This window comes from Rhopilema esculentum, chromosome 21 (genome assembly GCF_057945365.1).
Source record: "Rhopilema esculentum isolate cy_ngs chromosome 21, ASM5794536v1, whole genome shotgun sequence".
NCBI classification, from domain to species: Eukaryota; Metazoa; Cnidaria; class Scyphozoa; order Rhizostomeae; family Rhizostomatidae; genus Rhopilema; species Rhopilema esculentum.
Window position 1 is genome coordinate 4,472,026 of NC_142835.1, and position 20,952 is coordinate 4,492,977.

A 20,952-nucleotide genomic window follows, 5' to 3' on the forward strand; every position below is an offset into this window, starting at 1 on the left:
TTGGTTCCCAGTCTTCTAACTCTAATTTCCTTGCATTGCATTTTGGGACAAGCCCTCCTCGCTTCAGTTTCCAAAATGGCGAAACTTGTGAAATTTGGTCAGCGAGTTGCTGTCGCTACACCTGGCTTATTTATTCGAATTGCAAGCAAAGGGGGTGGTAAGTTATGAATCATGTTACTTCCAGAATTAATTAGGTTCATTTAAAATTCATTTGTTCTACAGACGTATAATTTCATTTCATTTTAGGACTGAGCGTAAAACACTATTTTAGTCAGCCTTTTTATCTATGCTGTTTGACAGACAAACACAGAAGAAACAGAAAGAAAAAGAGATTTTGCAATTAAGCTGTTATAAACGAAGCTCCATGAAACTATCTTCTCCATACTATCATACAATTTACAGCCATTGTATTCAAACTCAATGGCAAATGTTTCATCCAACCGCAACCATCCCGGACTGCTGAATATGGCTGTTTTCAACGAGATCTCGGACAGCGAGTTGTGTGTAATTCTGCACAATAATGTGTTAGATCCCAAGAAGGGATTATATGAGCGAAGTAAGAAAATGTACACGATTGAATCATCAAATCAATGCAAGCCAGGCTGGAAAACTTGCATATGTTCGCAGCGACGCTAGACTTCTTGTGCTCCCACCTGGCACCAAAATATCAAGCTATTCATATACCATACTATAGTAATGTATATATGGGCATCATTGCTTGCAGCTCAAATGTTTTCGCTCGCAGGTCGCAGCTGAGCTGATAATGTGCCGTTTGTTGCCCCTGTGAAAAGACCATGGCAGAACCATGGTCAACAATGATTGTACCATGGTCCGACAAGTTTTTCAACCATTGTTAACCATGGTTTGGCAATGAACTGACCATGGTACAAGCTTTTAGAGACAATTTTATGTTTTCATCACAAAATTATCTAGAGGTGATAAATCATTTAAATTTTTGAAATCCAGCTTCTAGCGACCTTAAATGCATCAAAATTTTCTGACTTAGTTCTGCCAAAACAAAAGAGTGTAACGGCTGTGAAAAACTATCAGCTGTTCACATTGATGATGAAAATGGAATGAAAGGAAATGTAGTTTCACCAGTGAGGTAATTGATGATATCCTGTTGTTGTTCCATTTAGGAACATGTATGCAAGGGGGACTGAGGTGTTCCTCGGTGCTTACCCTTATTATTTTTTCTCGAAAGGATTTATCCTTTTTTTGGAAATTTTGGCTGATTGGAAGGATAGAAGAATGATTTAAAAATTAGATGGAGTTTGTGAGGATTTTTTAAGAAATTTGAAGGAATTTGCGGAAATTCAAATAGAGATCTAGAAAATTGACAAAAAGTTTATGTGATTGTTAGACTTGACAAGGTTTTCTCTTTCACTTGCTTGTAAGGATAAAGTAAATTAGCACCTTCTGCCGATGAGCAGTGAATCCAATTTTCAATCTGGTAAACAAGGGGACCAAGCTCCTCTTGAAAGCAAATGAAAACTGAAAAGCAATGCAATAATTTGGGTGGAAATGTTATCACTGATTTCCACAGGTGGTTTTAGTTATTAAGAAAAAACAGAAAATAATACTTCAACAGAAGATTAACGCTTGCTCGAAAATCAAATAAATCTGCCGGAGAATATGCTTGATGGTCTGGTGGTTATTAGAGGGTTATTAGATTAAAAATGGTATCAAAAACCCAACATTGAATACTCTTGAGAAAGTCTACTTTGGTGTGGCTGCATCTTCAACCCTGCAAAAGATGATTGGTCCCAGAAGCCAAGGTATCGAAACTTTCAAAAATGACTGTCGTAATTTTATGATTGAGTCGCTAAAACACACGAAAGCCAGGTTTGATGCCTCATCAGAAATCCATGACGTTATAGAATGTCTTCAGCCTAAAATGCAGCATCCCTTCAGCCACCATCTTTGTGCCTGGTTTCAAAAATCTTATGTATATGAAAGAGATTTTGGACACAAATGACCTTGAACATGCACTTGAGACAGATATTTCGGGGAACATGACATGGTCTGACTATAGGTTGAAGAAAAAGGTGCAAAGAAGGCAGACGGATCAATGAAATTGCCCACTCTCATATAGTTTGTTGGCTTGATAGCAACTTTCCCCTTTTCGAATGCGCCGGTTGAAAGAGTTTTCAGTGCTCTAAGGCTTATTAAATGTGACAGAAGAGGCTCCCTCAAAAAAGCATCACTGGTTTCGCTCATGCAAAGCAGATTCTTGCTCAAGATGAATGGATCCTCTTCTTCAGACTTCACGCCAACCAAAAGCATGCTAGACTTGCTTGAAAGGATGTAGACAAAGGCGAAGGTGAAGGATCCGGTTCGGATAATCCAATTAACCTCGTGTCATACACGACAGGGAGTTTTTTGACTGCATCAACGAATCACAGGTCGCCTAGGGTCAGGGAACGCTCTCCTAGAAATATGACAACAAGCAAAACATGGTAGCTCTCGGGATTGTTCATGTCCGCTGTAGACGAATGTCACTGATTCTGAAGCAGAAACTTTGAAATAATATCTTTGTAAGCTTTTCAGTAGCACTGATTGAATTTATCATCACACATTTGTTGCTTTGAGACATGGGTTCCTCTTGTTGTTGAAAATATTGTTATATTGTTATTATTTTATTTTAATGCGGTGTTATGATATGATATCTGCAATGCTGCATCAATCAATCGTTAGATTCCTATGCTTAGAATTAATGTATTTTGAAATTAACAGCAGCCTTAGAAAAATTGCTTGAAGGTTTCTGCTAGCTTTGACCAAAAACTATAAACTGTGATATGATAGAAAGATATATCCAGTGAAATTGAAAATTGAATAAGCTTGAACATATGAAAAAGTACAAAACTAGCTATTTGTATGGAAACTTGGCGATTGCTTCTACAAGCACCTTCTAGCTCAAGCCCCTTGAATAGGCCCCAATCTGAAAATCGTCTTGATTAATACACTCTTGGAGGTAATGCGAGTATTAAAGGTACACAAACAGCTTTAATCAGCTAAAGATTGCCTTGATTGATACCCCTTGGGGCATAATGCGAGTATTAAAGGTACACAAGTGCGGGGTCAATACCTGCCACTCCTAGAAAGAACATAGGACATAAATCATTACAAATCAAGTAACAGGGCAGAAAGAAATGGGAAGGGTTTTCCCACATTTTGGAGGGAATTTTGAGCAAGAATAAGGGTTTTTCGGGATTTTGGTTGAGCAAAAAGTGGAAGCACTGGTGTTCCTTGAGATTTATTCAAATTTGAATAGGAAGTGCAGGGATATAGGATGGGCATATTTATTACATTTGATTTCATTGAGGGATGTTTGATTCCAATATATTAGAAATGTGTCGCCACATTTCCTGGGGTTATTTATGGTATGGTGGCACTTAATCTGCCTGAGCTTTTTGGCATTATATTGACTGCCTATAGGACATCTTATAAGTGCAGTCTTTTGATTTTGTTTTTTATTTTTCTTAGATGCAATGTCTAAAGCACAACCACATCTTGCTAAATTTTGGGCAAATGCCAAAGTAGAAATGGCTCCTCCAGGACCAAGTGAATTTCCAGCCATCAGAAAGGGAATGATTGAGATTAAGGACAGTTTATTGAGTGGTAAATTTTTGGAAAATTCTGTGAAGGATGCTGCTGCGAAGGGCTTGGTGGCTGCAGAAGTAGCATTTTGGTTCTTTGTTGGTGAAATAATTGGAAGAAAGAGCTTGATTGGATATAATGTTTGAATTGACTATAGAAGAATAGTACTATGTAACGTATGAAAAAATACTTCCTTGTTTACAACAATTTCATTGTGAATGGTGTTTTCGCTGTAATGATTGCAAACTTCATGATATGCCCATCAGTTTTATGTGATTGGAAATGTTTTTTTGTGTTGGTTATCTTGATAAAGTTCCTATCAACCTTAGAAATACTAACAACATAAAACTGTCTGAAAATAGATGGTTTGGCAAGAATTTGATTTGTTGCCAATCTTACATTAATACTCTTTTATCTTACAACACAAAAGCAAACTTTGACTTGATGGATATTTATATACAATTCCTGTGTATGTTAAAATATATTATATTAAAAGGCAGCATCTTAAGATGCTAGGTAGCTTTTGCTGCAAATCCCAAACAAACTTTGGTCAAAAGATGTTAGATTTGAAGGGTGTTTTAGAAGTTATATGACAAGAGTCTTTCAGAAATGAACATCACGTGGTATTTGATATTGTTAATGTCATTCTACTACTTCTATTTCACTTTGCACTTTCAGCATTGGTTTTATTTATAGCATAGTTCATGTAGACAGCATACTCATTTTTTCTCAATACTTGAGATAGTCCTTTTAAATGCCAGGGATGCCCCATTGGCATATTATAAGCCAAATTTGTAATTTTGACATATTTTGAAGACATGCTTGCACATAAAAGTTTGTTATATTTTCTAAATTTAGCATCTTTACAGCACAATTGTCGTCACGTAACAGGCTAACATTTTATTTACAAACGTTTTGGTACAAAACAAAACAACATCAGTTTCTATAGTTGAAAAGTTTTATTATAAAGGTTTTATTTTTTTCAAATAAGTGGATAAGCCAACCAGTAAACAAGTTTGCAAATGAGTGGATAAGACAACCGATACAAAGGGCCTTTGATTCTGCAAACTGTAAATGTTTCCGTAAATTTTCGCACATTCTCGGTTCAAAATACCTTGTCGTGCATTTAATTTATTTTTGTTAATAGAATACACTGATAGATATTTTTCGTAATAAAATGCTTGTAGTTAATTTAGTGTAAATTCAAAGAAGCTGCTTAAGATTGAAGATAAGCGAAGGACTACTATAATGTGATCCTTCGATGAAGTTAAGTAGAAAGCAAGCTACGACACAAGCTCCTGTTAAACTAGATCATTTTCACAGGTCAGGAAAGTTTGTGCCTGTCACATTTTTTGGATAGCCACTCACTTTACGTCATCAATCCATTTTTTGAGCCTGAAAATGCATCACAACCACAAAGCCACTGCTATGTTGAAGATTTCTTAAATGTGCTAAACACGCAAAGCTTTCAAAAAAAACCTAACTAGCCTTTTTTTTCTTAAAGAAATGAGAATTTATTTAACACATGTCTTTGTAGAACATATGTTTATAATAGCCCCCCTGTCTTTACCAAACTGACATTTCGCTCGAATTTTGCCATTCCTCGATGCTTCCTTAGCTCTCAAAACAAGAGTTTGTACTTTTCAAGAACAAGCATTGAAATAATGATATTGGCAATGATATTACAGTTTTTAGGATCTCTCAGGAAGCAAAGTCCAGTTTATCACTTAGGACCTTTATCAGAACAGGTAGAAACTACAATGAGATTGTGCTTAAAACCTTTGCACACTTTTGAATTAAGGTTTTGAAGAGCAATTGAGCTCATGTGTACATTTTTTGTAAACAATTCTGTAAGTCATCAGCGATAAGATTGTGCTGCAGGTATTGGTCTACTAAAAGGTCACGTGGTGCCACCGATATATACAGCTGATTGGCTATGAATAGATAAGAAATGAACACCTGTAGATTGGATCATACCGAAGTTAAGACAACTGAGCAAAGGTCATAGGATCGCGGAAACTGCCGTGGCCTAAGCTAGGCTATCAACAAAAGGAAAAGTTGTCCGATTTACCAAGGAAACACATGGAAAGAAATCATTGTTTTGTGAGTCTACTCTTTATTGTTTAATTATGCTTGGGAAGTACAAAAACCTGCCGTTGTCTAATTGCTTTTTACGTTCAGTACTGGCTTGGAAAAATTGGGAGCTTTGTTGCAAATAGATTTTGTTTGAGAAAATAAATCGAGCAACGCATGTATGCAAAATCAATATTAGGGTTACATGGATAAAGATCTCGTCACCTCTGCTATAACGCGGGCAGACTGTTTGCTTCTAATATAACTAGGAAAGGACAACTCTACAAACATAGAAAATGCTGGATTACCATCCTCTCCCGCAATATGACACTTTGGGAGGTTACCCCTGCAATAACTGTTCATTTGCTTTACCCTTTACCCTTACTCGTGGATATAAGGGCTTTGATATTATCAGCAATTGCAACTATAGGGTTTATAGTAACATCGATATTCTGTTTAATTGTAACCATTCGTTAACCAAACGACTTTAACTTTGCTTGTGTACATTGTTGGTACTTACCTTATGTTCATTTAGCGAAAATTATTCGCTATGACGTTGCAATGCTTCACTACCCTTGGTTAAACATTATTTTTGTTTATCATAGTTGCCATAAGTATCAGAAGTGTGTAATTCAGTGTCGTCTTCTTGATCTCTGAAGCGTTTAATATAGAATGACAATCCAAGTTTATGTGATTAATTGTTGTAGACACAGAAATGGCAAAGTTAGATAGAAATTTAAGTATTTTTTGTATTTTTTGTGTTGGGCCTGTTTATTATATTAAATTATCAAAGTCACAAACATTTATGTTGCGTGTTTTTGCTAATAAGCTGTGTTTTGTAGGGGGTTTTCAGTTTGAAATCATGGATTTGAGGCATGATCAAGCGTCAGTTGCTGCAGATGTTGTGGAAAGCCACGAAACTGTTGGTGGAGAAAGTATCGATCGAAAAAAGTCACCCTCGTCATCTCCAAAAACTCTTAAGGAAGCACATTTGCCGAACAAAGAAGATGGAACCGAGCAAAATAAAGATGTCGAAGAACATGTTGTAATGGACAAGGATGAGAAAAATATAGAATCAGAACGCACGAACTCAGGGCCAGTGGCCAAAGTTGAGAGTAATAAAATGGAGGACGATCAAGAGTCAACTTCACATTCGGAAGATAAAGTGATTCTTTTCGATCCTGTTTCGCATGTGCATGAAATGCAATTGAAAGCGACCGATGAACATAGTACAGAAATGCCTTTTAAGAAGAAGTGCTCTACGTGTATGCATAAACGAAACTTAATTGCGTTGCTTAGTTTCTTTGGGTTCTTTATCGTCTACTGCTTAAGAGTGGATCTCAGTATTACGCTTGTAGCAATGACCAATCAGCACACGAGGGTTACATTGATGGGGGATGAATGGACGGTTGGTTGAGCATATAGTAATTTGCTGGTTTTTAACTGCAGTATCCTCTCTCATTTGGCTTAGATCTCCTATCCAAGGAAATATATACAATTTTTGAGGTTGTCTTGCCAAAAAAGGTTTCTTAAATTTGATTTGTCTTTGTTGATGTTAATAAGTTTGTTGATGTTGTTTTTCTTTGTTGTTAATAAGTTCACCCAGGCAACCGATCTCAATGAAACCTTAGTTCCAGGATGAAAAAGTTTGCCTTCTTCAAGGCTACGTATCAGTGGAAAATGGAGTTTACCAGATGAACACATACTCTTAGAAACATTTGACCTATTTTGCGGTTATTAAGCAGATGTTCCATCGAGACAGCGAATCCACATATTTTCTTATAAAACAATGCTATTTAACTGGAACATATTTGAAAGAAAACAACAATGGCCAACTATGATACGTTAGCTTGAAAATGTAAAAACTTACTAACTTTTCTAGAAGGAATCAATTAAAATTAAGCCAAATGCACATTGTGAGCTGATTCATTTTCAAGCAAAATTTATTCACTGGTTTTTTTAATAGATATTGATAATTTTTTACTGTTAATTCAGGCGGAACCAGAATTCGATTGGGACAATAAGCTGCAAGGTGATCATTTATTCTGCTCTTTTTCCATTGCAGAACACCGTAATATTTCCATTCTATGTTCTATAAAAGCACCCTAACGTACGCTCTAAAAAAGTTAATGATTTCATATGATAACTTGTTCTCATAGTTTAAATGCACAAGTGCATATCCGAATATTAGTGAATTTTTACTAAATTTGGCATCGGTCTTACACCTAACTTTAGTAATTTAAATATTCTCATTCTCAATTTTTTATTGGCTTTGCTTGCTACAATCTGCGTTTGATTGATAAAATTTGCTTTTTTTTAATTCCCGAAACTGTTTCTGGATAATTTCTGCCAATTCCTTTCACTTATTTTCAATTAGAAATTAATGTCCAGTGCTTTTCTGTCGTAGGCAATATCCTCGGTGCCTTTTTCTACGGTTATCTCATAACACAAATTCCTGGCGGATACATTGCTGCAAGATTTGGTGGAAAGAATCTGTTTGGCCTAGCAATAATTATGACGTCATTCTTGACATTACTGACGCCGTGGGCCTCAAGGCAACATGTAGCGCTCTTGATTACACTTAGATTTCTAGAAGGCATCTGCGAGGTTCAATGGTTTTCAAATCACTTCTTTCGATCATTTGCAGGCTTAATCCATTATTTTATGTGTCCATCATGGCCAAAAGGGGCGTCACCAAAAGGGGGTGCGTTGCGGGGATTGCTGTACCCACCCCCAACACTTTGTCCGTCGGCACATTAAGGACTTTTGCCGGGCAAAAGAGGCAATTTTTGTACACACCCTGTAATATTTTTGCAACAATTGTAGCGTATTTACATTTCTGTAGTAGCTGAACTCTAAACATATGACACTAAAGTATGAACTTTGAAACAGAAACGCATAAAAGCAGCATATAAGAGTATTTATCTTTTGACCACACCCTTAAAGAGTGAGACACGCCCTTTTTGTCGGCAAAAGGGCTTCTTTACCCCTCCAAAAATTCCTTTTGTCTCCAAAAATCCCTCCAAAAATTTCGATTATAACTACATTCCATATGTTGAATTGCCTTCTTTCGAAGTAACGAAGTTTTATCATTGTCCGTACTTTAGTTTATTTTCATCTTTTGTGGTTCGTCATGTCTTTTCATTCTATCACTTGGCAATTGACGGACCTCTACTTTGCAACTCGGTTTTTCAAACCATTCCTTGTTGATTTAACTTTGTCGGTTAATCGGCTAGTTTAAGCTTGAACGAAGTCCGTACTAAAAACTCCGCCATTATCCTATTAATTGTTCAATACGTTCTATTTTAGGGCTGCATTTACCCGTGTATGTATGCGATATGGAGCAAATGGGCTCCTCCAATGGAACGAAGCAAATTGTCAACGGTCCCTCACGCAGGTTCGTTAGATTTCGTTTTTGGTATCATGGTTCGTGCCAGCGTCTTAAGTCTTTCCTTTACCTCAAGCACTCAATCTTGAATGTAACAATCCACAATGGATTATTCTTCTGCATATCTTATTTTTCAAAGCAGATTTAGGTCAGTCACAGAATTTCGACATCACCAAATGAAAAACGCATTATCTTGAATTGTAGTTGCTAATTATTTATTTACGTGTTAAATCTCTACGTTTGTGTGTTTCTTTTCATAACTGTTTTTAAACTAATTTACAAATTTCAAATAATCCCCAATGATTCCGTAACAAAATTGTCTTAGTGAAATTGTTATGTTTCATTATTATCATTTAAGCAAAACAATCGCTGCTTTTTGTAAATTTTAACCTAATCCCTACATTCAACAGCATAGAATAATAATGGTGGTTACTGCTATTACGACGCTTGCAATTATGCGATTATGATTATGTTGATACTTTATTCTAATTCCAGGGTCATATGCCGGATCAGTAGCAGGCACTCTGGTTTCCGGAATTTTATGCGAACTGGCTGGATGGTCTATTGTTTTCTACATATTTGGTAAGATTTCCATTGAGCATGAAAGCGGCCCTTTCTTACTTCACGTATTCCACAGCTTCTCTGACTAGAACGAGGGTAGTGAACGTTCCCGTTTGTAACCTTGTAGGCGTACTGTAGTTTGTAGTTTGTAAACTTAACCCTTTCATCGTACTCTTGCCCTGCTTTTTGCCGCCCTAAGTTGATCCAGCCCCGTTTCTAAAGTAATGTCCCTGTCCAGTTCGCTATTCGAGGCACATCGCAGGCCCTTCTCCACCATTTGAAAGCTCTTTACCAACTTAGTGATAAAATACTGCAACATTGAGTGACTGATTTTAATTGCAGCTTTTACCAGCCAAAGATTTATCAAAATAACTTTTGGCCTAAATGCCTAGTCACCACAGTTACCAAAAACCAATGATGGTGTTCTTTTTTTGAAAGCGGTTTTCTTAAGCTTATCACCTTTTCCTGGTCGCCGTTAGTCGCTCCACCATTCTTATAACGGTTTGGTTCATGTCCAGAAGACTATTTATACTCAGTCACTCGAAATTATTCTTAGATTACTATAGTATCCAACTTTGTCACTGGCCTTTTTACAAACTCCACTAGACTATACATGCGGGTATTTTCGAAGAAAAGTAAAACAGAAGCAAAGCCCCTTGCTCCAAAGTCTCATAAATACACATATTTCATACTTTCATTTTGTATATACATATTTACACATATTTCATACTTTCATAAATACACATATTTCATACTTTCATTTTGTATATACATATTTACACATTTTTCATATTTTCATAAATACACATATTTCATACTTTCATTTTGGATATACATATTTACTCATATTTCATAATTTCATAAATACACATTTGATACTTTCAACTGGACATTAATTTTGTTAATACTGAATTTCCCTTCTAATAACTTCGCAATATTGTTCTAAAATGGAACCCATAATTATGCATGTGTCTTCAAATGGTACCGAATCTACCGATAACTCCGCGCATGTTTTAAAAATTGATACCGATAATGCCGCACTTTTCAGAAAAATGGTATCCCTAATTAATGGCATGCCCCCGTATTTTAAAGCTATTAAGTTATCCTCTCCCTGGGAGCACTGAGTGGGAGAGTGGGGTAAACTGATTTTTCTTCAAATTATTCTGCTGCTCGTTACATTCTGTACTTTGCTTTGGTTGTAGGCAGTCGTTTCATTTCTTTAATGAAAGCAGAACGTTGGAAAACCATAATTGCGAACCGTGGCAGTTGATCTTCTTCTTAGTTGAGAGTTTTTGTACGCAATGCAATTTAGCAAAGAAAATGTCACAATCCTGTAACAATAGGCATTCATATAGAGCAAGGTGGATCAGCTGTGTGGATTTCCTCATGAATAACATCGTTTAAGTAAATTGCTTTGCGGATTATGCTTCTTCCTGGTAGGAAAGAACTTGGTTTCACTATATTTATAAAGTGACACTGTTGAGAAAGTTCGTGTATTGAAAGGAGCATTGTCTATGGGTTATTCGGTCGCGTTGTGAATTTTGTTCCATCTGTTTTTGTGACAAATTCTACGGGATGAATTGTGAAATGCTTGACCTTCTCTCATTATTGGTTTTGCTGGCCTTTTAAAATATGCTAATTTCGGGTTTTGTTCGATTCTGCGCCATTTCTTTATACAAATAGGGTACTAAGGTTTAAAGAAAAAATCAGAATTGAAGAAATTCATTAACTGATGCTTAGTAAATTGAGAAAGAATAAACATCTTTAATATGAATTGGTAAAAAGCAGTTGATCAAGTGGTTGATATTTCTGACCACAGAGATCAGACAATTTAAAACGTTTTTGAACCTCTAACCACTTTCTACGCATAATGTACAGCGTAGGTCAATTGGACATCTATTTCTCAAGAAATTAAGAATTTTTCTTTTTCTACAAGATAAGCTGTTTTGCGTATGATGGAAATGATGACATTGTTCTATGTCAACTGGCCAATTAATTGCATTGGCGCCCAACGTGGAGGTGCTGCCTCCAAAAACTTTCGTGATTGGCCAGTAATTTGGTAAAAAGGATGGCGAGAGGGACGGGGAGAAGGGTGGTTATTCAATGATTGAATCCAGAATAATTTTTTGCGCTCATATTATTAATGCAAATTCCTGGTGAGGCTAAACCTCGTCCCCATTCCCACCATCAGCCGCAATCCATTCAGCTTTTACTGGCCTGAGTAAATAGCGTTTATGATGCTGGTTTATGATGTCGGGCTTATGACCAAAAATGAAGCAACTCAAACATTCAGTTATTCATACTTCTATTTCTGATTGCATTTGCCTGAATTTTCTATCTTAATTTCTTTCTAGGTGCACTTGGCATCATATGGTCGTTTATCTGGTTTTTGGTTGTTGTCGATGCGCCAAGTTTGGACCCGACCATATCTGATGAAGAGCGAACATATATAGAAGATTCGTTAAAAGATGACAGAGTTTCACAAAAGGTACCTTGAACGTTTACTTTCACTATTCAGCAAGTACAATGGGCAATTATTTTTTTTTTCTCTTGCTAGCCATGCTATTAACAGCTAAAAACTAGAGAAAAGGCGACTCTTTAGTAAAAAACGACTTTTATTTGACTGTGTATAGTTGTTGACTCGAAGTTATTGTTGAACTTTCTCACGTTGAAGTAAACTGCAACATTGACTTCGAACCAACTTATTAATACAACTGAACATAAACAAGCAATATTCGTACATATATATGCTTAAAGCTGGTTGATCTAAAAAGTTCTTATTGCTTAGTTAGCGTTATTAGTGCTGTGTCATGACTGAGTAATGCTTAAAAGATTGGCCTAACGGAATTACTGGAATAATCCATTATGTTCTAATTTGAAAGTTCTATTAAGATTGTACTTCCAGGATATAGTTTCTTTACGTCAAGCGTTTACAAAGAAGAATAGCAAGCAAGAATGTTTATGTTTGTCTTAAATCTGAAAATTCTTACTGCCCTGCTTCAGCGCAAGGTTTCTGCAAGCAAGTCGATTAAACAGACGACGAAGAAACGTTTGCTTTTTACCTCCCAGGGCTTGATCCCGATTGCCCAACAGCCCAGAACTGCTTTCCGCTAATGACTGAAGATTTGCCACTGAATTTCTTTATTGATTGTTTATTACAGGTTTTAAAGCCTCCATGGTTGAAGTTCATGACGTCAGTGCCTTTTCTTGCAATTCTGATAGCACACACTTGCGAAGGCTGGGGTTTCAGCACAATGCAAACCTGCCTGCCTAAATACCTGACGGAGGCGCTTGGAATGAGAATCGTTGTTGTAAGTGAATTATTGCAGTGATTTTGATTTGATTGCCTATTTCTTTACAAGCTTAAATCATTCCATTTGCTGTAAAGATATGCTTATCAGGGTAGTCTCTTAATGGTAAACCACAGTCTGAAAAGTTGATTTTCTATCCTGTTTTTATTTTGGTTTTACGTGAAAACTCGTTGTATCTTTTGCCTTGGTTCAAGTATGGGATGTATTCCGTGAGATTTAAAAGGAAATAACGATAATGACAAGGCAGCCCTTTTCATAACAACATAGATTAATGAAGACATGTAATTTGAATTTATTTTGCGCTGTCAAAATTAAAAAATTCACGAGCTGTGCCAAGATTTTGCAATAATCATCCGCACGCCACTGTATCTTGGGTTAGAGTCTGAATGGAATATTTTGTGGGTGATGTATCTAAGAAACCCGCCGATCCATGCTCAACCTTACATACCTTATTAGCGCTACGCAATAAGTACTTTCTATTGACTGGATTGACTATTTACCGAATTTAAGTAAAAATTAGTTGTAAGCACAGCGGCTTCTGCACTTTCACTTACTGACACCAAAAACTTTATTCAATTTTCTTTGTTTTACTTTCACGGTTTGTATAAACTCAATATGCCGAAAGAGTTTTGTGGTTTCTTTTCAAAACGACAATCCTTTGACTGATGTTAGAAAAGTTTACAAAAAGTTCTTGTGACAAAATGAGTTTACAAATGAAAGATGTTTGCAAATACTGCGATTTCTCCAACACTTTGTGTTTATAATCTAGATTGTCGTCTCAGCAGTCGGTTTTTCCAGTATTTTGAGAATTTCCAGGAGCAAAGTTTTGAGAAATGCGAGCCACAAATTTATTCTGACTCGAAAAATTTACCTCAAAGGAGGAGGAATAGAGCAATAGAGGAGAAAATGTTTCTATAAACAAGAAATTTGGACAATTCTCTACACTTACTCCTTAACTCCTAAAGCTCAATTTCCATAAGCACTGTGAGCCTAAAGCACTGTTTCTCTCAGAAATATAAGCTACAATCGTGGTTGTTAGATATGTAATTCTATTATCTACGCTTTGAAGTGTAGAACAGGACGGTCCTAAGTTGCAACGCCATGTTTAGCGCTTTATGCGATCATCAACTTGTCTCTACCTATACGACTTCAATCAATATAACAAACCGATCAAGTAATCTTTCTATTGTTGCTCAAATCTTCTGTGGATGATCTGAATCATCACCATTGCTCTTTTCGTTACAGGCAGGTGTATACTCCGCCATTCTCTATTTTATGATGGGCGTCGTTGTGTTATGTGGAGGTCAGCTTGCAGATTTTGCTCGCTTGCATGGAACAATAAGCACTACCAATATAAGAAAATTGTTCACATGTTTAGGTCAGTTAATTCTTTCCATGTTTAGATTAGATTCCACCTGATTGTTAGTCTCGCCTTTCTTTAGACAGCACACATGTGCACAATTTGAACTCTCTAAGGAAGGCCGGCAGCCGTGGTTAAGTTTATTTAATGCAAAATTGTCAATTTACCCTATCAAACGCAGACATAGATCTCCCTATATTTCTTGAACTTAATATGTTCCTACAAATTCCTAGTGGATGAATCGGTTTCTCAACCTTCGGACCGAAGACGACATTCGATGATAATGAAAAATCCCATTGTGCATATGTATAATTCGCCACACTAAAAGTATTTACAACTTATAAAAGCTTAAAGGAATATAATACAATAATTTGAATAAAAAGCAAATGATAAACACCCCTAATATCAGTGATAGCATTAAAACGACAAGCTGACCATATTACCACATCTATCTCTCTGTGAACTCAGTTATGTTCTGAACAATTCCATTTCGCAAGATATCATATATGTTCATTCTTCTGGTGTTTAATATCATTTAATAGTCATAGAAATGTCACTTGGATGACACACCTAAATGGTTTAAATGTTTGGCTTTTACCACAAATCTATTCTTTCAAAACTTGAATGCGTTGGAAGAATACCCCGAGCAGTTCAACTATTTTCCTTTCAAATAGTTTGGCCTAAATGAAAAGGCCTTAGCGGTGAGCCTGTCTTTTACATATGTTAAATTTTTATCTCCATTCAGGGTTCTTACTGCAAGCGCTGGCATTCTCGGCTTCTGTAAATTTTGCTAATATTCACGCCAGCGTGATTGTTCTCGTGGTTGGCGGGGGCATCGAGGGGCTTGCCTGGGCTGGGTTTGCTGTCAATCACCTCGATATTGCACCTCGATATGCAAGCATTCTTTTTGGTATCACAAATACCTCTGCTACGATTCCTGGAATTCTAAGTCCCTTGGTAGTTGGTTATATAACTCAAGATAAGGTGACTATAATAGATTGTTTTTCTGTCCTCTAAACAATCACTCTTCCTCGATTTTCGTAGTGTTGTTTATTTTTATCATCGAGAGGATTTCAAAAATCAGAAATTCAAATTCCCCCATTTAAATGAATTTCTACTTTTTTGCTTGTACTAAAAGCTTACCCTTTATCGTGTCGTCCTTTTTCTGTATGCATTTTAAAGAATGTACATACTTTGATTCATTGTGACAGGTTTATAAGAAAACTAACCTTGCTTTTGGAAATATTTTGATAAATTAGACAACCCGCCTTGTAAGTCCAAAGTGAATCTGGCTAAATATAGAATTTGTTCATAAGTTTGAGTAGAACCAAATAAGAACATTCCTGGAAGTAAGATGGAAGCAAAAAGAGTCCTCAAGGATGTTTGCAACAAAAAGGTACCTTTCTAGGGTTCTAGTACTTTACATCGAGCTAGTCATCAAACTCAAAACTCTCACTTAAGAATTATTATTTTCCTCATTTTTGAGACTCTTACGTCTATGATAGAGGGTATCTAGATTTCAAATTACCGATATAAGTTTTACAATCCATAAGGATAAATGCAATTTTGTGTTCTTTAAAATACGCTCGTATATTGATGCCACGTTAATGTATCTTCGATATTCTCATAAATAAAGACATAATATTCACGTGTTTTCGTCCAATCAGACAAAGGCCGAGTGGCACTTGGTTTTCTACATTGGCGCGGCCACTTTTGCTGTTGGCGCGACTGTTTATGGCCTATTTGCATCAGCCGAGAAACAGGAATGGGCCGACTACGATGGCGATGCTGACTACAAAATAATAAGTGACGAAGAAAGAGAATAAACTGCTTTTTCTGTATCATAATGTTATTTCTCTAGTTTTACACTTAGTGGCTGTTTTTTTGTACTCATCTCGTATATTTGATACTTCTATAGATGCAATTCGATAATAATGCCTTGTTTAATTAAATGACTTTCGCGCTTTAAAATCCCTTCTGGTAGCTGATCCATTTGGATCGTATCTACCTCGAAGCAGTTCTCTACACTTCGTGGTTGGAAAACAAGCCACAACGTTTTTCACCTTTGGTATAAAGGACAGCTGAATCAAGGCGCAGTTGAAATACTCTTGTGACTTTTGGAACAAAGCTTTGCGCATGCTACAAAATTTTTCCAAAACAATTAAACCAAGCAGTCGAGGATAATCTGGTCTGCCGTCAGTCGTATTTTCAAGTAATCAGCTATGTTCTAGCGGTATTCGATGCTGGCAAGGTTTAGTCAAACGAGACAGGTGTGTCGTACTTGTTTTGACGTTCTAAAAATATATCAGAGTATTTGTCATATGAACATGATATTCAAGCTTGCATTTCTTTAAAGTTGCTCGCTTGTCTTTGTGCAGGACTCCCGAAATGAGTTGAGCATGTCTTTTGAAGCAGTAGTAGATCTCCATGCCAAGTAGAGGATATTAGATGCCCTCAGTCCGTTTGAGCAAAGAATTTAGTTGGCTAGTTGGCATTACTCTTTGGAAAGCTTAAACTGTTGCTAGACTCGTCAGGTCTTTTGAATGGTATGATATACCACGTTTACTCCCGTTAGAACAATCCCCTTGGTTAAAACTGTCCACCGATTGGGGAGTGGCCATCAGTTCACAAGGTTTTGAGGCTTCGCGTGGCATGAATATATTCAGATTACGCAGAAGAAAATGGAGGCGGTTTTGTTTGATTGGTTCAAATGACGAGCTATATTCCTGTCGCTAACTTTAGCTTAAATATGAAGTACTTAACTGCTTATATGTTCTAAAGTTAACCCAACATAACTATTTTCGTCCAATTTTTTCTCACGCATTATCATATAACTGCATCTCGTTCCAACTGGCATCATAAATGGTTTTAGACACTTTCCCCAGACAATACATCGGTCCCTTTTGCTTCTGAATATAAACTGATTGGCATATTTAGCGAAGACGAATTTCAGCTAGATTCTTGTAAATACTTTCAATTATCAGTAGACTTTTAACAGGGGCGAAGCCAAACTATTTTTTTAGAGGGGTAAAGAAGTGCTTTATGTCAACAAAAAAGAGCGTGTCTCACTTTTGAAGGGTGTGGTCAAAAGATGAATACTCTTATATACTGACATAAAAATTAATACCTTACAATTGTTGAAAAAGGTTCCAGGGTGAGAACAAAAATAGCCTCTTTTGCCTGGCAAAAATCCTTAATGTACCGCACAACCCCCATACCCCTCCCTTTGGCGACGCCCCTGACTTTTAACATTTGTCATTAGACCTATACCCTTACAATCTCAGAAACTTTCAGTTCACACGCTGCATCGTAGCAGTTAAATTGTAAGGAGAGACAGAGCGACATATTTTTCAACAAATTTTCTGTACTTGAAGACAGTAGCATAAATACGTGGCAAAAGTGTACAAGAGAAAATCCCCCCAAATCCCAGGAAAAGGGGGCCCCTAGACTTCCCTTAGTCACGAACCCCCTATATTCACGTGTTTTGGAACATGGCGTTTGGCTATTTTGAAGGGAGACAAATAACTATTTCTCTTTCACCACCAATTTCAAATTTTTTTCAGCATTAGACTCAACGACAGTAAAGCGTCCAGAAAAGGGCACCTCTTTATTAGTTTACAGTACGCTACTCAGATATATTTTGAATTTGACCTGTTAAGTTGAGCTCTCAGGAAATCCATTTTAATTTGAGTTCTAAGTTTCTAAGCTTCTTCCTATCTTCTCAGAGGGTTACCACAAACCATAAAGTTTTCATAGATACACAGTTCAAAGTTAGTATTTCTGGGTTGATTCCTACTTGCCTGAGGCATGTTGGTACTTGGCATAATGTTCAACGAGCGCATGGGTCTAGCCTCAGACTCGTGTGACGATGCGAATTCTGTGTGACGGACTTACCGAGTTCTCAAGTAATGACGTCACAAAAATCGCTTATTAAATATTTTAATTTGGATCACATGACCCGAAAAAGCATCATTAAATCCTTCTAAATGTGCAAAATCAGTTAAAAATTTTACGAATTTGCTGGGATATGGCCATATGAGCACCCGCTCTTTCCCCATCAAACCTCTGTAATTTGGTCCCTGATCATAACTTTATGAACAGAGCCAAAGTAACAGCAATCCATTAAAGAACTGGAAGTCTTTCATGGGACATTTTCCCCTCCCGATTTTTGGCATATTGAGCTGATTTTGCATATTTAGAAGTTTTGAAAGTGTTTTTTAGGTTCTGTGTTCAAAATTAAAAATTCTAAAATAGATTTTATATGATGTCTCACTTAAGATATCTGTTGGGTTGGGACTTAATTTCGACCAGCTACTGGTCCGTATTACTGTTCCAACTCTCGTCGTTGGTGAAAGGTATGGAGAAAAGTCTTGATCTTGTTTTCATTGTTAACTATAACATTCTACAAGGCTCTATGGAGTTAAAGCTGGCGATTTTTGAAACTCACCGAAAGTGTACCGTTCAGCACATCTTACCTGTACTTTACATTATTCAACTCTTAACAGACAAGTTAAACATACCTTTGCAACATTTATAAATTATTTTGTTACTTTCTACACACTATGCTACTTAAAGGTGCAAGAGAATTCCCCAAGGCTCCTTGATAGCAAATAAAACCATTTGACCCCATTAAGATCGAGAACATATTCATCACACAATATATACCTTGATTAATTCGCAATACCCAATCTAGTTTGGTTGCACATCATCTCTGAACATGCTAGCCATGATCCAAGATGATTAATTCTAAGAAGAACTCTTTTCCTTGAAAATCACTAGTCGTCTTGGGACAATCTTTTTTCATATTTCAAGTCCCTGTTTTTGAGAAGGCTTTCATAAGATAGATTCGTTCTCCATTTTCAGCCGTCATTAGTGGCGCTTTCTTGTAATGCAAAATAAGTTCTTCCATTGATCTGAATGTACGCTGGCCAATAGAAAACAGTTCATCGTCTTTCTTTATTCGGAAGTGTTTCACTTTACTTGGTGCTCTTATTGACAACGAGTAATCACCAGCCTACAAATTGAGACAAACACTTTGTAATTGCAGAAAGGGACTGTTTCACAGAATTAAATTCCAAGTTAACGATTCTGTTACAAATTCTGGTGGTGGCGGTGTAATTGAATTGTAGACGATGATTGCTCGTTCACTCGTTCGATGATAAAAGTCTACTGAAAATTTATGTTATCTTAGCCAAGAAACAGAGATGGACTTTATAGAAATGAGCGCCATTCATGACATTTTGACTAATCATACAGTAGAAACCCGCATAAAAGAACCAGTTTTTATAAGAACCTTGAGGTTGAAATTTAATCTTTTAAACCCCATAATTAAGAACCCCCAAAAGGGTGAAATTTGGAAGGTCCTATATATATATATATAAAAAGGGTTCTTAGAGTGGTATTTTTACACCCTATTCACACCGGCAAATTGATCAGCTTAGAGTTAATTCAGATTTTGGTAGGTTGCATTCTATTTGGACAATCTAACAACACAAATTCGTTTGATTGATTGAAGTTTAACATGAAAAACAAAGCTGTTTTAGGTGTGTCCGTTAGAATTCTTGCGGTGGAAAACATTGTTAATGTGTGCAAGGCCTGTACGTATATAAGAACCTTGTTAAAGCCTTTTATACTGGAATTTAGAATAGCAGCCTGTTAATCAAGAACCTATTCAGGTTGCCAGAAAAAAACCTAGGTTCTTTTATGCGGGTTTCTACTATATCTCCCTATTCGTGCGAATCTTGTTTCTATGAAAAGAACATCTCATCTGTATTTCAACTTAACAATGCTTTCAGGCAGATATCGTTGTTATTTGGCAAGATATCCAAGTTGGAATCTTTCGAGAAAAGCTAGCAATAGAAGAGTGCAGAAATTTCAAGTAAATATCGAGATTTTTACCTTGCTTTCACTTTCTCGTAGCAGAAAATCACCAGCCATTCCATAATCCAGCAGCATGTGCTCACAATCGTGCCTCGAAATTGATCCATGAAACCATTCAGCATTTACAAATGTGCATTCTGTTTTGAAGTTCCTCGAGTTCAATGTTAATGAGGATCCACTCAAGTAACTGTTTATTTCTCTGACGTAATTTCTCGGTACCAGTCCTATTTCACCACGCATTGTTCTAGCTTTCCACCAATCGGGATCGTCCTTTGGTTTCTCAATAATATCAAGAACAGTATCTTTATCGAAAGAAAGCTCTTCGTTTGACTGTGATTGGAATGTGTACAGCGTCTTCACTCTGCAAATGGCATCACGGCAGAGGTCTTGGTATGATGGTAATAGGTCATCTGGGAATGCATAGTCTGGCGTAGTTACTTCAACTTCGCAATCGACATAATTACAAGGGAACCAGCCCACTTTGCCGTTGCTCTCCCCTTGCCACCAACCGTCTCTCTCCTTTCCTATTAGATAAACTTTATCACCTTTCTGCAACTCAAGCTCATCACCTCTGGTTGGCGTGTAATTGTACTTTGCAAAGAACACATCACTTCCTTCTCTTTTGAATTTCACGGGGGTACACGGAGCTGTGAGGTGTTCTATTATCATATTATTATTGAACTGTGATTTTGTCTGTTTACCCCCCATCTTCTGATTTTGACGTCTGCTGAATCTGAAGTTTATCCTGAGAAATTTGTACAGATCCCTATTGACTATGA

General features: G+C 36.7%; 3 protein-coding genes across 3 annotated transcripts; 2 read left to right on the plus strand and 1 right to left on the minus strand.

Moving 5' to 3' along the window:
• Positions 1–9: 9 nt before the first annotated feature.
• Positions 10–3,876, plus strand: LOC148957586 (ATP synthase F(0) complex subunit g, mitochondrial-like). The gene is made up of 2 exons (XM_089115070.1): positions 10–157; positions 3,487–3,876. Exons 1-2 carry the CDS (start codon positions 76–78, stop codon positions 3,744–3,746), a joined length of 342 nt encoding a protein of 113 aa, XP_088971196.1. The 5' UTR covers positions 10–75; the 3' UTR covers positions 3,747–3,876.
• A 147-nt stretch (positions 3,877–4,023) lies between these two features.
• On the plus strand, positions 4,024–16,165 carry LOC135684250 (sialin). Its single transcript, XM_089115063.1, has 11 exons — positions 4,024–5,703; positions 6,516–7,081; positions 7,669–7,705; positions 8,081–8,280; positions 8,983–9,070; positions 9,557–9,643; positions 11,977–12,110; positions 12,784–12,933; positions 14,179–14,311; positions 15,039–15,277; positions 15,961–16,165. Exons 2-11 carry the CDS (start codon positions 6,536–6,538, stop codon positions 16,117–16,119), a joined length of 1,773 nt encoding a protein of 590 aa, XP_088971189.1. The 5' UTR covers positions 4,024–5,703; positions 6,516–6,535; the 3' UTR covers positions 16,120–16,165.
• A 1,422-nt stretch (positions 16,166–17,587) lies between these two features.
• LOC135684648 (SH2/SH3 adapter protein Nck1) lies at positions 17,588–20,881 on the minus strand. The gene is made up of 2 exons (XM_089115069.1): positions 20,192–20,881; positions 17,588–19,307 (listed from the first exon to the last, which is right to left on the minus strand). Exons 1-2 carry the CDS (start codon positions 20,879–20,881, stop codon positions 19,101–19,103), a joined length of 897 nt encoding a protein of 298 aa, XP_088971195.1. The 3' UTR covers positions 17,588–19,100.
• Between the last annotated feature and the right edge of the window lie 71 nt (positions 20,882–20,952).